The sequence below is a fragment of the Peromyscus maniculatus genome, chromosome 10 (genome assembly GCF_049852395.1).
Source record: "Peromyscus maniculatus bairdii isolate BWxNUB_F1_BW_parent chromosome 10, HU_Pman_BW_mat_3.1, whole genome shotgun sequence".
NCBI lineage: Eukaryota > Metazoa > Chordata > Mammalia > Rodentia > Cricetidae > Peromyscus > Peromyscus maniculatus.
In genome coordinates, this window is record NC_134861.1 from 47,812,886 (window position 1) to 47,836,109 (window position 23,224).

Consider the following 23,224-nt stretch of genomic DNA (forward strand, 5'->3'; position numbering starts at 1 on the left):
TAAGACATTGATCTGACGTGGCCCAAGAATGTAATTCATACCCTCAGACTAATTTTTTCTACCTATTTTGTATAATAGCTATATAATTTGCAAGTTGGTAAAGATATTCAAATTCAGATTCATTGCACTATTAAAATAATGAACTACTTCACTAATGGCAAGCCTTCTGCAATTGTGGATAACAATTCTATATTTATGCAATGTTTGAGTAATGATGATGGCCTCATACTTCCTGAGATTGTACATGTAGTCAGCAGGAGAGCTTAAGTGTGAGTCTCTGACTATGACATAAATGGTACCCCCTGGAGTCATGCGATATACAAGCCCTCACATCTCTTTAAGAAGTTATGTTTAAAGGATCTAACTCTTCCCAGCCTCCAAGAACTGAAGTGTTGAGTTATGTACTTCCAAACAAAAATCCTAAAACCAAAACAAAACCAAAATGCACACATTACCTCAAATGCACATTGATAATTCTCAGTCTTTCTGGCTTATAGCTTTCATTTGCTCCATAGCAATTTCTTCATAATTATGCAAAGAATACTATACTGCATTTTGATCTCTTTTTGCCTCCTCAGTAATCAATACATAAGAGCAGGGAATATAGCCTGGTGGAGGGTGCCTGATTACCACAAATGATGCTCTAGGATCATACCCTCCTACTGCAAAATAGCAACAATAATAATATACACATCAAATCTCCTGACCTTGTTATCATTTTTAAAAATCACCCTCATCATTAGAAATAAGACAAAGCCTATACACCAATAGTATAATGGGTCTGAGGTGTGGAGACAATGCCTCCTGATACTCACTTTCAAAACCGAATCCATGGATGACAGTCCCAACATCCATGTCACTTGTTCTGCTGCAGTGCAAATACTCCTATGGCCAGTCAAGAAAGTCACAACAGAGGCTTGCACCAGCTACTCTTTAATTCACACAGGCACAGTGACGTCGGAAGGCACCTGGGAGTCACTACTCAATGAATTCCACAATAGGACACAAATATGAAACCTGATCCCAGCCAGATATGGACGTAAGAGCAAATATGTACAGTATCATGTGCTTTCCAACAGCTCCGAGTCTCGAGGGAGCTCTCTGACATCAGCAGTTGAGACAGGTGGTTCCCCTTCCAACTGTGGAAAATAAAACCCTAGTGCAGAGGCACTACGTAAATATAGCAGTACTGTATTTTTTCCTGGGTGCCCTCTCCCTGCGATTTCTATCCTGTGGTGATACTTCATCCAGTTAAATCCCAGGACATCCTACATGCCAGCAAAGGAGGGAATATTTGCCAAGAGGTTGATCTGGGCATTTAAAGAGGCTGTTTTGCTCCTCTTGTTTTACTCCGTTTTTGCTACTCTCGCTGTTAGAAGCAGAACTTTCTTCCTATCTTTATTCAGAATATATTGTCAAGTAGCTGCTCAAGCCTCTGCTTGATGAAGTCACCCTTTGTTCCCCGTTATTAATACAACCCAACCGAAAAACAGACAAGAGTCAGGGCATCTTAACATCACGTGCAGGGCTCAGGTCAGTACCAATCACAGCCAGTTTGGGTCTGCAAGCTTAGATCAGTTGAGATGTACTAAGCCCTTTGTGGTCACAACTATTTGCTTTTGAATTTAAGAATTACTAGCAGAAGGGTGCCCTGTAACATGTGTATAAAATTACTTAATTCAGCTTCTATTTCCCTTTCTCAACATAGATACTTTTATACTCTGACAGCCGCTGGCTTTTAAAGCATTCTCCTTTTTGTTGTATCTCCTTAGAAACACAAATCTTGTTCCCTGGCAGCGGCGGTGCTAAGTGCTATGCCACATGCCCAAACTAGTTCTCCCTTGCAGCTTTAATTCACAGTAAGTGGCATGAAAAGAGGTCAGCCCTTCTCAGAAAACCCTCGGAGTTCTTTTCGGCTGCAGAATCTATTTCAGAAAGCCACGCTCCCTGGCACGTAAAGAGTGATTTCCCGTTTGGAAATCCTGGCCATACCTATTGACAACTTTAAGGAATGGCCCACTAAGAGGCAAACACAGAAAAACAATCCTGGTTTCAACTTCTGGTCCTAAGTTTCAGTAAAGTCAATTAACTCCAGGAGACAAGAAATTTAGGCACTGTGTTCCACTCTTCTCCCCCAAGTAACCCTTTCATGGATAAACTACTTATGGAATGTATACCTGCTTTGGCTTTTCTTCCCGGAGGTACTCATTGAATGCTTTACACATAATGCCACCTTAATCCTAGATGTTTCCATGGTAGTCTACAACTGTAGTAAGTCTAAGGAATGGGAAATGAGGCAAGGTCCCCCTGCTTCTCTGAACTTAGCCTATAGCATTCCAACCACCAAGTTTTCTTTGTTTCTTTGTGTTCATTGTTCCCAATCTTTGCACTATGGTAAATTTCATAGTAAGAAAGAAATGATGCCTGCATGCATGTTCTCAGTAAGTCTGTCTCTTTTAGTCTTGCTCCTATGACCAGGCTGTGTAGAAAAAGAGTGTTTTTATTTCTGCCCAACGGTCACATAAGTTAGGCATTTAAAGATGTCTCACAAATCAGAAGGAATCCACAGCTTTGGGTTGAGGAAGAAGGTAAAATCACCACACACATGAACCTAAAATGCCAGAGAAATTGGGAAACACAGAATTCACAGAACATGGCCTGAACATGGCACCCTGCTTTGATTAAAGAAGCTTTACTGAAAGTGCCTACAAGTTAGATCTTGAATACCATTTAAAGGAATGCACCTTTCTTTGCAGATCAACTTCTATTGTGAACTGGGGTGTTTAATCCAAGCCATTGAAGAATATGCTCAAAGGGAAAGATACTAGAATAATGTCCTCCAGGGAAAGGAAGATTCCTTCCAAGGGTGGTGACTCCAAATGACAGGCAGAATAAAACACATAGCTAAGTCACATGGCTAACCATCTCACGGATGGTTTCCTTGCTACATATACACTCTCCTGTAAGCTTGTTCAATGACGTGTCTTCAATTCATCATCTCATCTACAACAGATCTCAACAAACAGACTTTACCACTGTCTTTCACCATCAATAATAGAATCAACTGCCAATAGCTATTTCATCTCTGTTTGGAAATGAAATCAGACATGGAAATTTCACATAATTTGGCGCCACTCAAAATTCTTTGTGTTAGTCTTTAAAAGAGGGGGAGCTAAGATGTATGGTTCCTGATCTTCTCTGACTTAGAAAATATTTGATAAAAAAAAAAAAAACTAGCACCAACAACAAAACACTGAACACTGTGGTGAACACTTTTAAGCCCAGCACTCAAGTATACTTTCTGTGAATTCCAGGCAAGCCAAGGTTATACAGTGAGACTTGCCTAAATAAATAAATAAATAAATAAAAGATTTACTGAAGCACTTGGTGAACATCGTTCAGTGAGTTCAAAGCAAATGGCTAGAAAACGAAACCTTCAGGTATACTCACATCTTCTTTGCCTACAATAACAAAGGCATTCTGAGATAGTCTATGGCCATATGCACATGTCAATTAAATCTGAAAAGCCCACTGTCATGATCACCACATCAAACAACCTCATGGGATATAGTGCAACTTAGTAAGAAAGGAGGCAACATGTTTTGAATTGTAATATTTTGAGATCGGATGTGAAAGATCTGACTTTTCAAAGAAGAAACTTAGTTACATATGGGGCATTAATCCAATTTCACATCTTTTCCATTTATACAAATTACACCACAGAGAATAAGCTCTCCAAGGTGGTATCAGAATCAGATGGATACAGAATACGTTGGCCGCACTAACCTGACCACACACCAGAAGCACCAGAGACACAACAGGAACATGGTTCCCCTCAGCGCACACTATCTCAGTGGCAGCCCTTGAACTAATCTCTGAGTCTCAATAAAATATGGGTTGATACCTACTGAGTCATAGAAACAGTTTCCAGAGTTCCTGGCATGCAGTGGGCACTACTCCATGCCCATTTCCTTCCTGGTTCAAAGTGCTTAGTTCCAACAAGTTACCCATCCCTTTTGACTTGGGTACATTTATAATAAAATATGTCTATATTTTTATTCCATATGGGATTAATGCTGATAAAAATAAACATGAACTGCAAACTATGGTCGATGTTCTCCTCTGGCTACCTTTGCACAGAGAATGGAGAAGGAGTGCAAATAGCACTTGGAGCACCAAGTGACTATCAACTATGCAAGAGGGGTCATTTTTCAACACCAAAGTTATGCATGAAATGAAATAAAAAATGCCTTGACAACTTTCAAGTGGAGATTAAAAACAAGATTTGAATTCAAAACTCTTTAGTTGTGAAAGTTTATGAAATGATATGAGCAAAGAGACAGTGCAGACTGCCACTAAGTGGAACTCCGAAAGATCTAGGATGATGTTACATGTTCCACCATCGAGTGTCCTTTTAAGCATTCTCAGGAAAAGTCATCAAAGATTAAATATTTTAAAAATTAAAAATAAAATTTCCCCAATGAATTTCTTGCTCAGAAAAGAAAACATGATAGTTAGGTTACCTCTATACACTCAAGTTTTCTCAGAATATCTACCACATAGACCTACTTTGTAAATACTCAGAATTGGAAATAAGTAAAATAAAATGGTAGCAGAAAAGAGATGTGCGCATAATACCTATGGGGTATCTTTTCTAAGTATTATCAATAACCACCCCATTAGAAAGAGCATAGGGAAGAGAAAGGTAAACACCATCCCACTCGGAAAATTAGCCACAAGGCGTCTGTCTCCTCAATCCATGTCTACAGTTGTTATTTATAGCCTCAGACTGTAACTTTAGATGTGTCAAAGGCGGCAGAATGAACTTCCTTCTCCCTCACATGAACTCTGCCTGCTACAGGTTGAAAATCTCTTATCTGAAGCACTAGAGGTCAATAAGTATCCTGGAGTTGGGATTTTTTTTTCTTATTTTTGACTATTTGCATCTATATAGTGAGATATACTAAGAATGGGACCCACATCAAAACATCAAGTTCATTTATGCCTCAAATACCTTACATAGCTTGAAAGTAACTTCATAGAATAGTTTTTGGTGCACTTGAGTCTTGACAGTAACTTAGCAAAAAGTTCACTGTAAAGTTGTTGTTGTTGTTTTTTTTTTTTTAATGCTTGTCATGTGGATATTCAAACACTTGTTTTTCAGGTTTGCAGAAGGGACATGCTTAGCCCATAAATATGAACTGTCCAGTGTTCCTGTTCTTCAGAAGTAGATGAAATTGGCTCTAAAAATATTACAGTTAAGCTAAACATTCTTAATAAAAGACTCCACTGCAATAGCAAATACACAGATTGCGAATGTCTCCTGAGGAACCATATGTGTAGCACTGTACTGATCTGCAAATGCTTGGGACAAAAGTTCATAAGAATGTAGTGCTATGCTTCAAAATATGGTCTAGCATGATGCCAGGTGCTTAGATTGTGTAAGACTTTATTAATGTCTTTCTGAAAGCTCTCATAGTCTTAGAGTTGGACACCCAATCAATCAAAATATCCACAGGTGAATACAACAATCATGAATGTGTTGCAGGAGCAAGGGTGGGGATCAGCTAAAGGCTTGAAAATAGATTTAATTAATCTCATAAATATATCCAGGCCCATAAAGATATTTATAGATACCTGCCCCATGTGTAATTCAAAATATAATCTAGACTCATTACTAAATTATGCATATGTGCAGATGCTCAGTGACATTGTAATCTCTAACATAATAGTTGTATCAGTCATTGCTTTAAAAGGTCAAATGGAAAAATACAGTCCTTCAAAGCAAAAATGTTGGTCTCCTGCTTTTCTGGGTACCCAGTCACTTGATTGGTGTAGTATTGAGTAATCTTGTGTTGATGCCAACAAACAAGTAAAGGAAAACAGCCCATGCCAGAGCCTTAGCCCTCCGTTCATGGGTCCTCCACTATGATGTCTAGGATCCTGAACGAAAGGTTGTAAGAGCATGCTTGGCTGGAAAAGGACATGTAGATATTTCTGGCTATCAGTGAGCTGATGGGAACACAGCATGCTAGGATCCTGAGAAAGATGTCAGACAGAGGAAGGACAGATAATAGGGTAGCAGAGAAGACAGCTTTCACTTTGATGTGAGGCAGAACTAGGCTGTGACGCTAACTCTGGATGGTTCAATGTACTCAAATAAAGATGACACCACTGTCCACATGAGTATACAAGGATCAGACACTGGATTGGCACCTTGCAGACATTTTGTAAATGTTACTTCTCCTCAATGCTAAGGGGGCTAAAAAATAAAATGTCCTGATGACAAATGATGAATTGTACAAGGTCGGGGAGTTGCTGCTAAGGGAAATACAAAGAAATAGAAGAGAGAGAGGTGGGAGGAGAGGGGCAGAAGGGGAGGGAGGGAGGGGGGAAGAAAGATGGGAGGGAGAGAGCAGAGAGAGCAAGCTGAGTTTTGACTTTCAACAAGGTGGTGGATATAGCCACTAACATAATCTCACCATGGAAATCAGTCTTTATTCCAAAAAAAAATGTGATAAAATCATCAGTCAACTAGAGATATGAAATAGAGATGCATATTTGTGTCTAACCTAACTTATAATACCCATCATGAAGCCACTACTGTTCTAAAAGCTTTATAGATACTGTAGATACAATGGAAGGAAACCTATCTCAAATGAATTAAGCAAGAAGGTTGGGTCTTGGTCCTGGGTGTCCTGATTGCAAAGTGTATTTCTCTGACAGGCACTCACCCTCCAACTCCCTGCCTCCCTCTATCACCTGCTGAAGGCTTGTCTAAACTTCTGGGAAGCACTGAAACTAAAAGCTGAGCAAGACCTAGCTTCTAGTCTCAAGGAATCCACAGTCTTAACAGGAACAATAGAATCTTTGATTCTGGGACCACAGAGGAATCTGAAAGACACTGTGAGTGGAATGCAAACATTTGAGAAACCCAGGCTGCCTACAGGAGATAGAAGGGTGAAATGGTATTATCAGAACAAATTCTGTCTCCCTCTCCTACTCTGAAATCACTCTAAATATTAGCATACTCGGTGAGAACAATTGCCTTGCATCTTTGAATCATCCAGATAATGGTATTGTCTACTAAAGTTATTTATAAGTCAAAACAAAATGCAGTCTACCCCATGAGACATGTAGGGTCTTGTAGAGAGAGAAATCTAGACAGTAATAATTTGAAAGCACATCCCCACGTTTTGCAGTTTGACCGAAAATTCTAAGATGACAGACATGATACACAAACATAGATGATAATATCACATGACACCTTCTCTTTGTTATCTGATGATCTTAATGAGCCAAGAATCTGAAAACTCTCTACTGTTAATTATTAATGAATGAAAATGAACCATCACATATTAAACAAACAAATGTATCGAATTATAATCACGATATTTAACATATATACTATGCTTAGTAACAAACATATCAATCAGATGAAGGAAAAATGCATTGTCCATTGAAGACTAAAGAATTTACAATAATGCATTGAATTTCACCAAAAATACATACCATAGTACTTCATATTGTGTTTTTTAATATGAATCCAATTTCATTATTGTGGTAAGGATTTGTAATATGATGTCTATATTCTTAACTCTTCATATATGTAACACAAATCTTTATTTAACTCTGGTTATAAATTTATACAGAGCATCTTCTTGTGGTTAAAGCTAAAAAGTACCTATTCGTATTATTTGGTGTGGAGAAGTGGATTTTGAGATAGGGTTTCACTCTGTAGTCCAGGCTAGCTTTGTACTGGTGGCAGTCCTTCTGCCTCAGCCTTCAAAGTGTCAAGAGCACAGGCATGGACTACCATGCCCAGAAAAAAAAAACTGTTTTGAAATATGATTCTGAGAGCAACTTTGGGTTTGCCTATCTCCAGACATAGCCCGTTACTACCTAAATAACCATAAAATAGGAAAGAGAAGTTCAGTCATAAAGAAGTCATTAAAATTAACTCAGAAAATTTTTAGAGAGATAATCAATTTTAGAGGTTTTGAAAGAGATTGTCTATTTTTATTTTACATTTATGAGTGTTTTGCTTGCCTTATTTGCATACACTGCTTAGGGAGGCCAGAAGAGGGCATTAGAAACTCTGGAAATAGAGTTACAAGAAGGTTGAGTGCTAGGAACCAAACCCAGTCTTCTGCAAAAGCAACAAACTAACTTAACTGCTGAGCCATATCTCTAGTCCCAAGAAACCAATGTTTAAGTAGCAATGTTTATTAGAAAAGATCAAGGAAAAGAGAATTCCAGGTAAGAAGATCATATTTTCAAAAGAAGGCTCTCTACTGGGAGTGCAGTCTGGTAGCACAGAACCTTAGTCCTAACTGATTTTGACCTCAAAGACCACCATGCGTCTTAGGACAGGTGGCAGGCTCTCTCTGTGATAGTTTCCCTACATTTAAAGTAGGAGTCACCATGTCTACTCCTTAGGGCTTTATAAAGAGTCTCTAAGGATCCTAAGAGCTGATACCACTCGTAGTTAATAGACCAGCATGGCTCAGCCCATGATGCCCAGTTGCTTGGTTAAACACTAGCTTAGACGTTGCTGTGGAGTCATCCTACAGATGTGATTATTATTTATAACTGATCGCAAGCATACCTTGCCCAGTCATCCGAGGGTCCTGTGAGCAAAACTAAAGTATTCCTGAGAAGAGGGCTTGTGAGACAGAAACACTTAGAGTTTCTAGCCTGAGATAACCTGTGAAACTCTTAACAGATTTTTCCAACCTGGCTATTAGCCCTATACATTGTAGCCTCACCAGCCCCAACAATCATGTGCCAACTATACCTCATGATTCTAATTGTGCACAGGAGGCAAGCATCATGGAGACTTTAATTCACTGTATATTCCCTGGTGAAATGCCTAGAATCTCAGGACAGTAATTATTAATGTTAATTTTATTTTTCTAAAAGCAAGTTCAGAATCAAGGAGAGGAAACATGACTGAAGCCTGATGAAGATGTTTACAATGTACACTCCATGATGACAAGGTATTGCTTTATCCACAGTTAGGTTCTTACATCATAAAAGAGTGCCAATTGAGTCAGTAAACAGGCGCTGGATAGATTGCAGTTTTCTAGCTACAGTGAGATGCCTGTTACACAAGCCCCATTATTTCTTTTCAAAGTTGGTGACAGAAGACTGCAGAGGAAGAATGTATCTGTCCATTTGTCCATTCAACTGACAGGCATCTTGCACCTGCCACACTCTTCAGATTGGACCAGCCTGAGCATTGTGAGAATGCAGATTAAATTCGCACCTTTGGAGCACTCACTGGTGAACAGGTGAACTAGGAGGTACAATCATATCAGTAAAACGTACTGGAGTAAAGCCAGGCATGGAATTCTGAGAAGGGCCAGGGAATGGATGCCTCACTTCTTCTAGCAGGGAAGGCTTACTCATGTAGCATTCATTTCTTAAATGAAATCATTACAAAGCTTATCTCTGGCCAAGCACTATGCTCTACCTTAGACATAATCAGAAAATACACTGTAGAATAGTAATAATGGTTAGCTCTCACTGCTGTCCTGTAATTATATCAGGCATTTTCCTAAACTCTGTATATTCATTTACTGGTTCTCTTTATACACCAAAAAAAAATGGGTCATCATTTTCACACCTTTTCCAAGATCATCATAGAGATACAAACTCATGTATTTACCATTCAAACATGCACAGAGTTCTTACTGTCTACAAAACAATCTGTTTGGCACCAAGTTAAGCAATAAATAATGTCTGTCCTTAAATCTAGAGGAGGAGACAAATATTCACAACCACTCACAATTTTGGACTGTCTGAGCCCACAGTCTCATAAAGGCCTTGCCCTATATATAGGTAAGCCACCTCCCAAGCTTGCTAAAATCTTGAGATTTTATATATATATTTTGAACACAACCAACTGGAATGAGTTGGAAGAGCCTTATCTCACCCTGATATGAGGTAGATAACCAGGGACTGATGGTGTTAAAATAAAAGTGCCTTCAAAATTATATTTAAAACCCAGAATGTGTCTTTTGTGTGTACATGACTAACCACGGTAACTGTAGTTCAATGTGGCCAGATCCTTGTTTAGCTACCAGAATGTCAGTCAACACCATCTTGATTTATATTCCAGCTACTGTTGTAGCAGGAGACACTGTTTCCAGATTTCTCGTTGCTAAAAGAAACGAAAATTGAGCTCTACAACAAGAGATTGGAGTATAAATATCCTGCATTATTGATAAATAGCATGTGTTTGCTAACAATTAGCAGCTAGTACATATTGCAGCAATTTCTAAATAAAACTTTATAAATAACTATAGTTTTAATTACCCTGGAAAACTACAACATCTATTAAGATTCACAACTGCTGCCAAGTATCATGCAGGTCCTAGAAAGTTTCACAGTTATTCAAAAAGGTCAAGGTAACTAAAGAACAAACATTTCACTATAGTTAAAAGAAACTGAGTGTAACTGTGTATAAAAATGTGTGCATCTTCACATGTACCTGGAATATGTATATGTATTTTGGATCTAGAAGGTCAACCTTGGGCATTATTGTTCAGGAAATGGTCCACATAGTTTTTGAGAAATGGTCTCCAATGGAATCTGAGGATTGATGTAAGGCTGGTTGACCAGTAAGCTCCAGGTCTCTTCCTGCTTCCATCTCTCCCTCACTAGCATTATAAGAATTTTTACAGAGGTACTGAAGATCCAAATTAGATACTCTTACTTACATGGAAAGAAGGTTATTTGCTGAGCAAGTAAGTACCACACCCCAAGCCCAATATTTGTGTATCCTAAAGTAAAAAAGACATTTTATTTCTACAAAGCCAAGTCTAAACCTTCCTGGAAGTAAATATTAAGAAAGAGCATGCAAGTATTACCCATGGATGTAGGCACATCATTCATGTTGGAAAGAGGCAGTAAAAAGAGAGAGGAGACTATGAAAATGTGGGTGAAAAGAGGTTCCTTTGTGCTGAAAGAGAATGGGGCATCTTCTTTCCTTCATACTTTGCAAAAATTCTATTTGTTTTTAGAATGCCTGAAAATTGTACCTTTTGCACTATGGGAAGAGGTCAGTGACAGAACACTTGTACAGCATGAGCAAGGTTTTAGATTTAATTCTCCCCACCATAAAAATAAACAAAATTACAGGACTGAGGACATAGCTCAGTGGTAGAGGACTTGCCTAGCATGTATGAGACCTTGGATTCCATTGCCTGTACCACACACAAAAGAGGAAAAGAATGTATTCTAATTTTCAATGAAAGAATTAAAGTAGAAGTTGAGGTTTCATACAAAGTTAAATATGGCAAACAAGAAAATAAGTATGCACACACATACACACAAAACAACAGCAAAAACAGATCAATCTGCTTAAATGGAGCAGGCTATAAATGTTGACATATATTCTGGATAACTAAAATGTGTTTGGTTAAGGAAATATTTTATCCAACAGAAGGAAATAGGACTTCTCTGTGCTCCTCAATTTAATGCTGTTCCTATTCCCAGTGCCTGGACATTGGTATCTCTCTGTCTTCTTTCCATATTTTTCTTATCAGCATCTTATTAACATCCTAAATTATGTATCCTTTGGTTGTTTCTTTTTTTATTCTTCTGTAATACAACATTAAAAAGGACACAGGTCCATAATTTTGTTTTTTATTTTACCACAAGCTCCAAGAATAGTTTCTTTAAAATGGTAGGTGAGAAATAGATAGTGAAGGAGGGAGAGAAAGGGAGTGAAGGAGAGAGGAAAGGAAGAAGAAAGGGGAGGAGGGAGAGAAAGGGGAGGGAAGAGAGGATGGAGGAAAAGAGTGAAGGATGGAGGAAGAAAGAAAAAAAGAGAGATTTTATTCCCACTTTGAATGCCAAGAGAAACTTATCATGAAGTCCTATAGATGAGTCAGGGTAGGCTGTGAGGTTCTGCTAGAGTGGGGAGATTATAGTCCAACAATCATGCCAGTCATCAAAGAAAAGGTACATGCAAATACATAGTGGAAAGGAATAGAAACCAAGAAAATCTAAGAGCTACCACATCCCCCTTTCTATCAGACAGCATAACAGAAATGAGGCTTACCAATGCTGGGGTCAGTTATGTGATGTGCCTTTAAATCCTAGCTCTGCCACTTAGAAGCTCTGTGACCTCTGAAAACTCATATAACCTCTCTGTGCTTTGAACTTCATCTGTAGAGTGTGGATAATGTTAGTACCTCGGTCAAAGGATTGCTGTGAAAATTAAATGAACGTTATGCGTCAATCATCTAGAACATTGCCTGGCCATGAGGAAAATTGTCACCAGTTAATCTAAACTCCTGCTCTTCATTTGTGAAACATGAAGAAGCATTCTCCACAGGTTTATTTTAAGTACAAGGTAAACTTGAATAAATAAAAGAAGCTGAAGTTTTTGACTGTTGACTTTATCATTTTTGTTTGCTTTCTTTTTATGGAAATAGAACATGTTCATTGAAGTAATTAGATAATTCAAAAATATAGAAATAAGATAATAAACTTACTCTGTATTCCAAAGATGAGAAAATACAAACCACTATTATTATTTTTCATAACTTAAAGATTTTTTCCTATGCCATAAACACATGCATGTGTGCTTTATAAAAATATCATCTTCAAATAGTTGGACACACATGATGCACTACTGTTCAACCTGTTTATAAAAATCTTACTGTGGATGTTCTATCACAAATCAAGATTGGCAAGCATTCTACATAACATAACAGTGGCTAGTTTCCCATTGTATAAAATGCCTTGATTTACTTAGCTAACACTCCATTCATACTCAGCTGGGTGGTTTCCAGTTAGTGAAAGTGCTTTGTAAACTACAAAATAATAAGCAAATGATAGTTGTCATCACCCACATTTCTAAGATGAACATCTAGATGTTATTATTAAAGTCTTGACCTTTCAAGGCACGACCTCTCATATTATTTCATTAATGTCCCCCAGAAGAGATACTTCCATCTGGTTGTATTTACACCATCGTTTTTAAAAAAACATGACATTTAGGGGTTTCCATCTGAGTGTAAAACCCTACAAACTTCTGAATCAGAATGATGAGAAGGTGCTGAGAGCAACTTCCAGGAGATGCCTCTCAATGCAGATAGTACTTTTCCCTTGCCCAGGCTACCTCATCTACCTTTGCTCATAGACTGACATCATTTACCAATTACTGTCCTTTCTCACTGAATCTATGTATGGCCTTAGAGTTCATTTCTGACAATGAACTTCAAGTAGCCATTTTGAAACTGAAATGGATAAGAGAGAAAAAGTGGTCTTGCTGACCCCAAATTGAAAATATAAAGAAAATCAAAGATGATGCTTCTAAGTGCTTACTGAGTTAGTCCTAGGGAAGAGACATGTGCTCTGAGTGGCAGGCCTGGGAGGTTTATTGATCAGTATCACAGCCCCTCTAAAGCTCTGGGATGCTTGAGACTGGGAAGGATACCTCATCTTTCTCTGCAGTAAGATTCTACAGAAGCAGATGCACTTAAATGTTCTTTTCTTTGTGAGTGAGAAGTTGAACTCTAAGACCAAAATGCAGCCGGATCACATGAATTTTACAAACTCAATGATTAATAACTGAAATTAAAAGTGCCAATCTATTCTCTGTAAATAAAGCCTGCCATACTATTTAATGTTGAAGAGAGTTGAACAGGATCTGTTCATGAAATACATGAAATAAGTAAGTTAGATACATGAAAATAAGTAAGTTGAAATCTCTATTCTTTTTTAACAATAAATTTTCCCCATTAATTAATGTTGCAACTTATAGCAAGCACTCATGGCAGGGACTGGAAGACCCTGCTGATACCAATGTTACAGGAGAAGGGAGTTTATACATGGAGATATACTGCAGATGTATTACTCCCTGGCTCAGGTCCCAGCATGAGCTGGATGGATTCAGCTTATAAAACTCTGGCCTTTCACCTTTTCAAGGCTACAATTAACTTCTCCATGAGTTTCATTCATTCAACAAATATTTACTGTGTGACCAGTACATCCCAGGCACTGCAGTAAGTGCTGGGTTTGGGGAAGTCCAACAGGACAAAAAATAATAATAATAATAATCGAAATGCAAAGCAGATTATCCATAAATCTCTCTGGCCTCTTACAATGTATCACCATGACAAATGTTACTTATGACTATCAAAGGTAGTTTATTACTTTTGTCTCTTAATATTAAAATAGGATTTCATCACCCGACTCAAGAAGGAATTTGTATCCCAGTTTGGAAGTTAGCAAATAATTTCATTGTCTCCTGCATGCTCTATTTATTTCATACTGGCTAACAGAAATGTGTGCATGTGCAAGAGTATGAGAGATAGATGGTGAGAGACTGGACTCCATGCAAAGTCCTGAAATCTGTCATGAACAGAATGTGGGGTGAGAGTGGGCTGTCTAGTATCTGCTATTGCTATCTCGTTTATTTCATGCTGACCCTGCTTCTCCGTCCTCTCTTGGTCATGCTACCTACTCCATTCTACTGGCTCCTTGGAACTTAGTTTTGGCTCCATCTGTTATATAAATCATAGCCCAACATGGTGAATAATGAAGGCTACTCCTCTCCACCACACACCATCTCGCACCTGATTACATATCAAGCCTCACCCTTCTCTAATGTCTCCACTTGGAAATGTCTTATATTTCACAGAAACAAATTATAAATCTCCTTCAGAGCATCCACCTTACAGCCCACTCTTTCTAGTGCAGCATGTATCCAGTGGGTATCTAGTGTAGCTCCCAGTATCCAGCTGGCAATGTGAAGGACACCCAACAAATATCATGTGAATGTATAGGGGGGAAAAATCCACCTGGAGCTGTAAACAACTGGCTACACATGACCACTTTCTGTTTACCATGTGCACAGATTTTGATAAGAAGTCATGCAAATATGTGATACTTCAATCTCCCCACCTCTGAAATGGAGATATCCTGATAAAATCTCTGAGATCCAACTAGAACTACTGTTCAGGAACTCCTCATACCTCAGAGAGCACCAGGCTTCACCAAGGACTCGTGGAGTTTTCAGTCTCTTTTCTTTTTAATAAAAATGAGAGTTCCCCCACCCCTTTAAAAAGAGGTGAATTGTAAATCCCCTTGAGAGGCAGTTCAGCTTTTACTCACTCTCTAGTCTAAGTTCCCAATAAATGAATGGCGATTCTCTCCTTGTGCTTCAAGCCATTTAAAAAAAAAAAAAAAGTGCCCCTTCTTACCAATAGAAGATAGGATTTGAGAGATGGCCCTTACACTAATTGGTCAGGAGTCCTAGATAAAATATTTTTATTGACAGAACCTTCTCCCTTTTCCATGCACTGATAAGTAGCTTAGCAGAGCACACACATAGAGAATGAGAGACAGAGAAGTATCTGAGATTCGGACTCAATGGGAGGAATCCGGTCAGCTCTCTAATGGTCCCTGCTGATAAAAGACCCAGGTGCGATGCTGCCAGCATATTCAGGTAGACAATAGGAAGAAGGATGCAGTCTGAACCCACAGCAAGTGAAAGGTTAAGAAAAGAGCCAAGATTCAAAGGGCTGATGTGCTCTTTGACCCCTGAGGTCCACAGAAGATCAGATGTAAATGAAATCACTTTAGAGACGGTAATTTTTAACTCAGCCAAAGGAGTAGTATGCATAAAGAAATTCTATCCCAATCTGTCAAAAGCTACCTATTGATTTGAAAAGATAAAACATAAAATGTTCAAAGGGGCATCATAAATATAATGGTATGGGTTAAGATCAAATGCAGGGAAGTTTCCCACAGTGGGCTATATTCTGGTGAGGAACTAACTCTGAGCCTGGTACAGCCTGTCCAGGAAAGGTGCCTCTGGCTACTATAACCTGATCAAAAATTTTAAAGGGTGAAAACGGAACCAAAGCTCATGTCTGTATTAGTCCTCAGAATGGTGATCTGCTTACGCTGTTGGTCAAGACTAGTGGGAGAACGGGAGAAAGGGGGGGGGGAGGGAACTGGGGAAGGTATGTAAAATGAAAATACATTGTTTTAATTAAAAAAAAAAAAACGACTCCACTGCATGAAACGTGGAATATGTGGCAGCTTGGAAATGCAGCTTGGGAGCAGGACCTCAGGAGAGAGTAAGCTAAAAAAAAGAGAGCAAGCCGCGCCTTCTGCCCTTGGGTGACTGGCGTTGGGCCTGGTCCCCAGACAAAGCAAGGCTGAGTTTCCCCTGAAGCCCGACTTTTCCTATAAAGAACACTAAAATTAGTCATCTTGCCTTTTCTATTTTCTTCGTCAACTTTCCTCAACCCGTCTCCCTCAAACCCAACCTCCCCTAGAAAATTTAAAAATAAATAAATAAAAAGCAAAGGGAAGTTTGACTGTAATTCTTTGATGTGGTCTCTCCTATCTCCCCCAGGGTTATCACTCAGCTTCCAGATGCCTCCTTCCTGCTTGCCCTGATATTGAAATGACTCAGGCTCCTGTTTGGAAGCCCAGGAGTTCCTCCCATTCTTCAAACCAGTCCAAACCACAGGGAACCTGTCCTGACCAGCGCTCCCTCTCCCGGACTTAGCAGGGCTGGCCCACAGCAAACAGCAAGGACCCAGCTGAAATCGGGAACCGAACTGAAGGGGTGAGCCCCGGTTCCTCCATGAAAAGGATAAATCAGCCAGTCCGGCCGTCACCGCACCCCGCCCCACACTGTTTTCAAAGGGAATGGAGAGGGTTTCTACAAGTTGGAAAGGGGAAAGAGTGGGTTTCCACAACTGGGAGGGGAAAAGAGCTAGGTCCATGACTGGAGCTCTGCAGAGTCAGCCGTTCCTTTCTCCCACACTTGTACCATTCTTCTGAGGAATGAGGTTGACTTTGATTCTTCAGATTACATCCACAATTAAACTCTTCAAGACTTTGTACCCTGGGAAAATAGTAAACAACTCAACGCTTGTCCTCAGATAACCAAGTGTGTGTGTGTGTGTGTGTGTGTGTGTGTGTGTGTGTGTGTGTGTGTGTGTGTAAAGAATTCAAATGAATGAGAAGGATTCTTTACCACCACCCTCCAAAGTTTCCACAGAGAGAATGCATGTGGGTGAAACACCTTGTAATTTAAAACAGTGCTCTTCCTGGTTCTCCAGACCTCAGCCTAAGCAAGGCGTGGGATTTGATTTGGCTGCCTTTACATGTGAAGGCACCAGGGTGCCAGGGAGCCCCATCAAGTGAGGCCCCCAGGCACACTGAATGCCACCTTGTTTGACATTTCATTGGCAACCACAAACCAGTCTGAAGAGGTTCCCATCCCACCAGGCACAGGGAGAAGGAAAGACTCACAAGCTGAGCACTCTAATGGGCTCTTCTGGAATGGTTTGGGAAAAGCACAGTGAGGAGACAGGGAAACTGATGTTTGTCAGGTGCACACTTTGAGATTCAGCTGGTGGACAAGAGAGTATTATTTGGGTGTCAGTTTCAAAAAAAGAAAGAAAGAGAGAGAGAGAGAGAGAAAGAAGGAAGGAAAGGGAGGAAGAAAGGAAGAAAGAAAGAGGTGTAATACAGAGAGGAAAAATAATAATTCTAGGGTTTAAAGTAAAATAAGCCATTCACCTAAATCAAATGTCACTGCTAGCTCCCAAATTATAGTATGGTGCTAAAAATGTCAGAGAGCCCTGGAGCAGGGACTCTTATCATTCATTCATCTTGAATGTGCTTATGGAACATGCACGGGGTTCATGAAACCTGCCCCCCCTTTTTTGCCAGAGGGTGGGCAGAGCAAAGAAAGACACCCTGGTAATCAGAGATGGATTTTGACCTTATGGAATTTGCAGTCTGATAGGGTACACGGGATACGAGAGAACACAAGCACCAAAGATCCTTCAGAGCGAGGTACAAACGCTAGGCACGTTAGCAGCAGTCCTCTGAAGGACAGGGTGTGTGGCACTCCAACGGAAATTGAGTTCAGCTGGAGAAAAATCTAACGCTTGGCTTCGGTATCCACTGGAAGATGGGGAGCCCTCACCATCCCATCCCATTAACAAGGGAACATCTCTTAAGCAACTCCACTTTCTTGCCAACGTATGCGGGTTCACACCTATGTGTGGCCAGAATTTCTATAAGTATCGAGGGTTCCCCCACTCTTGTCCCCGGTAACGGCAGGGAAGTAGTTGTTCCCACACTATAGCTACGCTTCTACTTTAAATTGTTTTCTGTGCCGTGTTTTAAAAAGAAGCAGTTTTATTATTCTGTGGGGCCCTTTTGTTGTTGTTGTTTCTATAACGTTAGAAACCACAAGTTGATTGTCCGCCATAAGTCTCCAGCCCTCTGGGTATGAGGTGGAGGGTTTTGTTTGCCCAGCATTTCGGCTTTCTGGGTATTTGTTTGGTTTACTCCTGACAGATACAATGGAATGCTTCAGTGAAAATCTCCCGACTCATTTTCCATCTATGAATGAACAGAAGGTATCCCGTGGCTAAGGAGGGACAAGTATTCTGCCCCACAGGGGACTGCTGGCTGCTGGGACTGCACCATTACAGAGCCCACTCCGGCCTCCACACGCAATTTACTAACGTTTGTGCTGTTTCATGGCAGGGTGATTTATCACTGACACCTCCTTGCCACTTCGACTGGGGGCCACTGCAGTGGGGCAAGGTTCAAGGAAGTTGGCCGAAACTGAAGCAGACATTTTATCAGCTAACTATTGCATTTTCTGCTTCTTGACTTCTCCCAGGAGCTTTGGGTTTTCATTTCGTTCACTGCCTTTAACTCCTCTGGTGCTGTTCCGGACTGGGGTGTTTTCTCTGAAAATAGCAGTGTTTCAGTACACTGGGGTTGTTTGGTTTGCTTGCTTTGTTTAAAAATATAAAGGCCCCTTAACTGTAACAACTGAGTCCAAACCGGGTTTGGAGAGCAGAAGAATTAGCACTGAAGATACTGGCTAGGCAGGGAGCCCAACTCTCCCTGTGCTGAGGGAATGGAGCCAGAAGAGGGAACAGCCGGACAACACACGCGCCTCAATCTGGGATTCACTGACTCAAAAGCTATCCTGTCCCAGTATGTGAGATTCATAACTCTTCACTTGCTCCAATGCTCACTTGGTTATTCATTTACTCATCCATTTGACAAATGAGAGCCTAATAAGAAAAGAATTGCTGGATACCAGTGATGAAAGCAAACCAGCAAATAAACATGTGTATGCCTCTTAGTCCTGGGGGAATGTACTTGGCAGACATATATATATATATATGTATGTATATATATATGAACACGAGTTAAATGACTGCTAGAAAAGAAGTCTTATCAAAGTACTGCCAAAGTAAGGAGGGGGAAATAGGACAAAAGAACGGAAGTTAGAAAGACCTTGACCTGTACCTATTTTGAAACAGAGTCCAAGCACAGTCTTCATTATACCGAAATGAAATTTGAACTTGATCTCCTAAAAGGGTAGAGAGCCATCATTTTCTTTTCCACAACAGAAAGTATTTCTCAAAAAGTTCACTTTCAAAAGCATCTACCAGCCCCCTCTCCTTTACTTCTCCTCCACTATCCAATGTTTTCTTCACATTTGAATTCTTCTTCCTCTTTGAAAGGACCGCAGGGCCGAATACAAAGAGCAGTGAGGCACATTCTTCTCATGGCTGAAACACTCCCATTCTTCACTAAGGAGAGGCCCTTTATCCAAGAAGCCAGGGCAATTCCTTTTCCATGCTGGCTCAGTCCTGGCCTCTCCTGGGCATAGGTAGAAATGATACCTAGGCATATGGACTCACTCAGAGTGGCTTGAGAGGAAGAGACTTGGTCACAGGTGACTGAGTGGACCATCAAACCCATTTTATATCATGACACCAAGAGGCAGTCCTAAACTTCTAATCTCCACTCTCCATGTTGGCAGACGTTTGCTCTAATAAGGTGTCCCAAGCCACTTTCAGGTCCTGGAGTTTGGAGGATGGACAGTTTAGTGAGTGTTCATAGAGGTTTCCATATAAGCAAAGCCAAAAGTAATGTCTGTGGTTTTATGTCTTCTTAGAAAGGCCTCCAAGGTGCACCTCTCCTGTGTATACATATACTTCTGTGTATCACCAGGCCCAGGCAGGACAATTTACTCATGGGGTTCCTCACTGAAGTTTCTTCTCTCCTCCACATCATCAGAGCATGCAAGGGACAGGGCTGCCCTCATGTTCTGCACACAGCTTTCACCTAATGCCCCTGTCCTGTCCCCCTGTAAACATCACACAGGAAGAGGGCACTCTCTTCCTGCTTCTTATCTTTTATAGGAGCATGGATGTGTGCCTGGTGTACAAGATCAGAACATGTCAACTTCAAGCAAAGCACATTGTGTTTGCGACAGTAAGAGCAACCTGAACAATGGAAGGACTTAAAAGACAAACCTTCAAGCATCCTCAGAAGAAATGTAAAAGTGTCATTTTCTCCTACTAAAACACAGAGAGAGAAAACCAAAGATGAAAGCATTTTCTTTTTTTAATTAACTTTTCCCAAAAAATCCTCTGGATGTGAGAGTGATCTTTCACTGAACCTTTGTCCACTGGAGGAAACAATTATTTTGGCCATTGAAAGAGCCACTTTTACCAATGAATTGTCATTATCAATTGGTCTAGATTTCCCTGCACTAAATACAAAAAAAAAAAAAATGAACAGGAGAATAAATCGGTAAGTGAATAAATTGTCTGCACACCAATCCCCGCAGGCCATGTGTTTATAAGTCAACAGCTTAAAATGAAAACATCTGATGAAAGTAATACACCTGCTATAAGAGCATAAAACACCAAACCCAATGGTAAAATAGAAAGATTAGAAAGCCCTTTAAAGGAGCTATCAAAGCAAACTATTAAATGAATACATCTGCTCAGTGCTAGACTCTGGTTTATAAGTGCCACTCAAAATGAAAGAGATTTAGGACAAACATTTCATAAAAGGATATGAAAGGCCATGAAAAGAACATGTCTGGAGGATGATGAGAGAAAATGCAATGGATTCAGTTAAAAGAAGAACTGACCTCAAGCATCGAGCATTCAGGACTCAAATGGAAGGTTTTATGGTTCTAGTTTTCACTGGAAGGGGTGAGAAGCAAGGAGATAGAGCGCAATCATTTTTCATGTCCCACTTTATATTTTGGTTTTTGTCTACAGGCATGGGGGAGGTGATCAGTTCAGTGCTGGCTACTTTACCTGCAGTGAAATCCATTAGTTAAAAGAAAGAAAAAAATAGATTTAAATCCATAGAAAATAAAAGGATCCTTCCATCAAGTCAGCTCCTATTAAAAACTAACACCTACAAAGTGACCATGGAGGAAGGGACTGGTGCTAACTGAGCATGTTTGTGTGTCTACCTGCCCTGCCTGAATTTGATTTTCATCATATCCTGTTTTCCTGGTTGTCTTTCCAGCCTCTCTCTTGCTTGTTAGTGTTTTGTCCCTTAACTGCCAGTGTCCCCTGAAATTCAATACTTTCCCCATTTCTCTTCTTCTACTTTGTCTTTCCTGATGAGTCTCACTGCTACTCAAGTCTGTCACTGTATCTGTGCACCATTAGCTCCAACATCTACATTTCTAATACAAACCACCCCATCATAGCCTTGGAACCAACTGCCTGCTGACCACCAACATCTTGAGGATCCAGGGCCACAAAATACACTTTCAAGGACTTTAATATCCTCCCTAACACCAGCCTCTTCTCCATCCAAGTTCTCTATATGAATTGGAAAGAAGTAACAATATCCACCAAAAATGTCACCGCTGCTAGTTCTTCATCATTCTCAAATCTTTGCCTTCTTCCCCATCCCATCAATGTCTTAGTTTACGCTAAGTGAGGTCCTCAGATCACAACCCTGGCCACACAGCACCTTGGCATACATGATTTCCATGCCTTCATATGGACCTACAGACCTCCTGACCCTGGTCTTGAGGCCTTTGAGTTTGTCTATAGTCTTTTCATTTTTCCTATGGTTAGACTCCCTTGTGCCCTGTGCTCCCAACTTTCTAAAGAAGACCCAACATCTAGATTCCTTTTCTAGGTCTTTGCTCAAGCTTCCCAGAAACCTTCTCTGGGCCATCTCTACTTATCTATCACTCTTCTTCCTCTAGGAATCATCCCAGACAAAATTCTTTCAGGAAGTCTCACTGACCCCTGGAGGCCAAGTTAGCTCCTGCCACTCAGAGTTTTTTGGGTGCCAAATGTGTTAGTCCACTACTGCCCCAACATGTTAGAGTCATTGGTCCATGCCTCTGTCTCCCCATACACATGAGCTCATCAACAGCAGAATGTCTCTGTTATTCATCCGAACACCTTCCACACACATAGTAGTCAATAGTCATTCAGTGCATGTTGTGTCTCATTAAACACATGCCACATACATCTCACACATAGGTATTTTAAAGATCTATGATATCATGTCAGTAAAACCAAAACCTCCTGTTGAAGTACTTTTTAAAAAGGGAAGCACATGGCTCCTTTGTTTCTTCTTTCTGCTTTGTTTTGTTTTGCAGTAAGAGAAGAGGGTAATTGGATCTGTTTCACCTTTTCTTGAAACCAATCTAATTTGAGCTTGAGTTTAACCCAACGTTCTAATAATATACATAAGCAATCCTTTCTGAGCCTGTCATGTTGAAACACTGTCCTCATTGTTTTCCATGTCTGAATTAATTTATCCTCACATCAGCCTATGCTAGTGTGGGGTCTGGGCACTACTAACCCTTCATCTATGCAAACTAAAGCATTGAGAATAACGTATCCAAGACTACATAAACCAGGAGATACGGGATCTTGAACTAACCCATGTCTTTCAATTGTACCACACACCCTTCCACTGAAAAATACATCCTTCCACTGAAAAGCTTTACTTCCAACTCATGGAACAGACTTGCATTCTCCCCACCAAAATATTTGTAAGAATAACAACCAGTACGGAAACAAACAACCAATCGAAATGTGCCTAGAGACTATGCTATGACAATGATGAACCCTTTATTTCCTGGCCATTGAGGCAGTCAAAAGTGTTCCAAGAGTATATGGCACTGTGGCATTGTGGGCAGACACTCAGAAAGCCTCCCCAGCAGCTACTTAATCAATTAGTGTTTGGATATTTTGATAACTGATTCTGCTATAATTGTGAGTACCAGCTAAACAGTAACCCTATTCTGATTTATCTGATTTCGGATACATGGATTACTGTTTTTGTATGTATTTAATAGAATTTCCTTAGAGGGGGAAAATGCTATTTCTGGTGGAAGAACTGAAGCAGCAAAATAATTCTGTGC

General features: G+C 40.1%; 1 protein-coding gene across 3 annotated transcripts in view; it reads right to left on the reverse strand.

The window, feature by feature from the left end:
- The window catches only part of Ppargc1a (PPARG coactivator 1 alpha), a 642,727-nt gene that overhangs the window by 107,585 nt on the left and 511,918 nt on the right, over positions 1–23,224 (reverse strand). Inside the window, exon 1 of one of the 3 annotated variants that reach the window (XM_076546283.1) lies at positions 816–911. The exons of the other annotated variants lie outside the window; for them this stretch is intronic. Within the exon in view, the coding sequence (XP_076402398.1) occupies positions 816–851 (36 nt within the window). The 5' untranslated portion in view covers positions 852–911. Of the gene's footprint in view, positions 1–815; positions 912–23,224 lie in introns of those variants that run through there. 3 annotated transcript variants of the gene reach the window in all.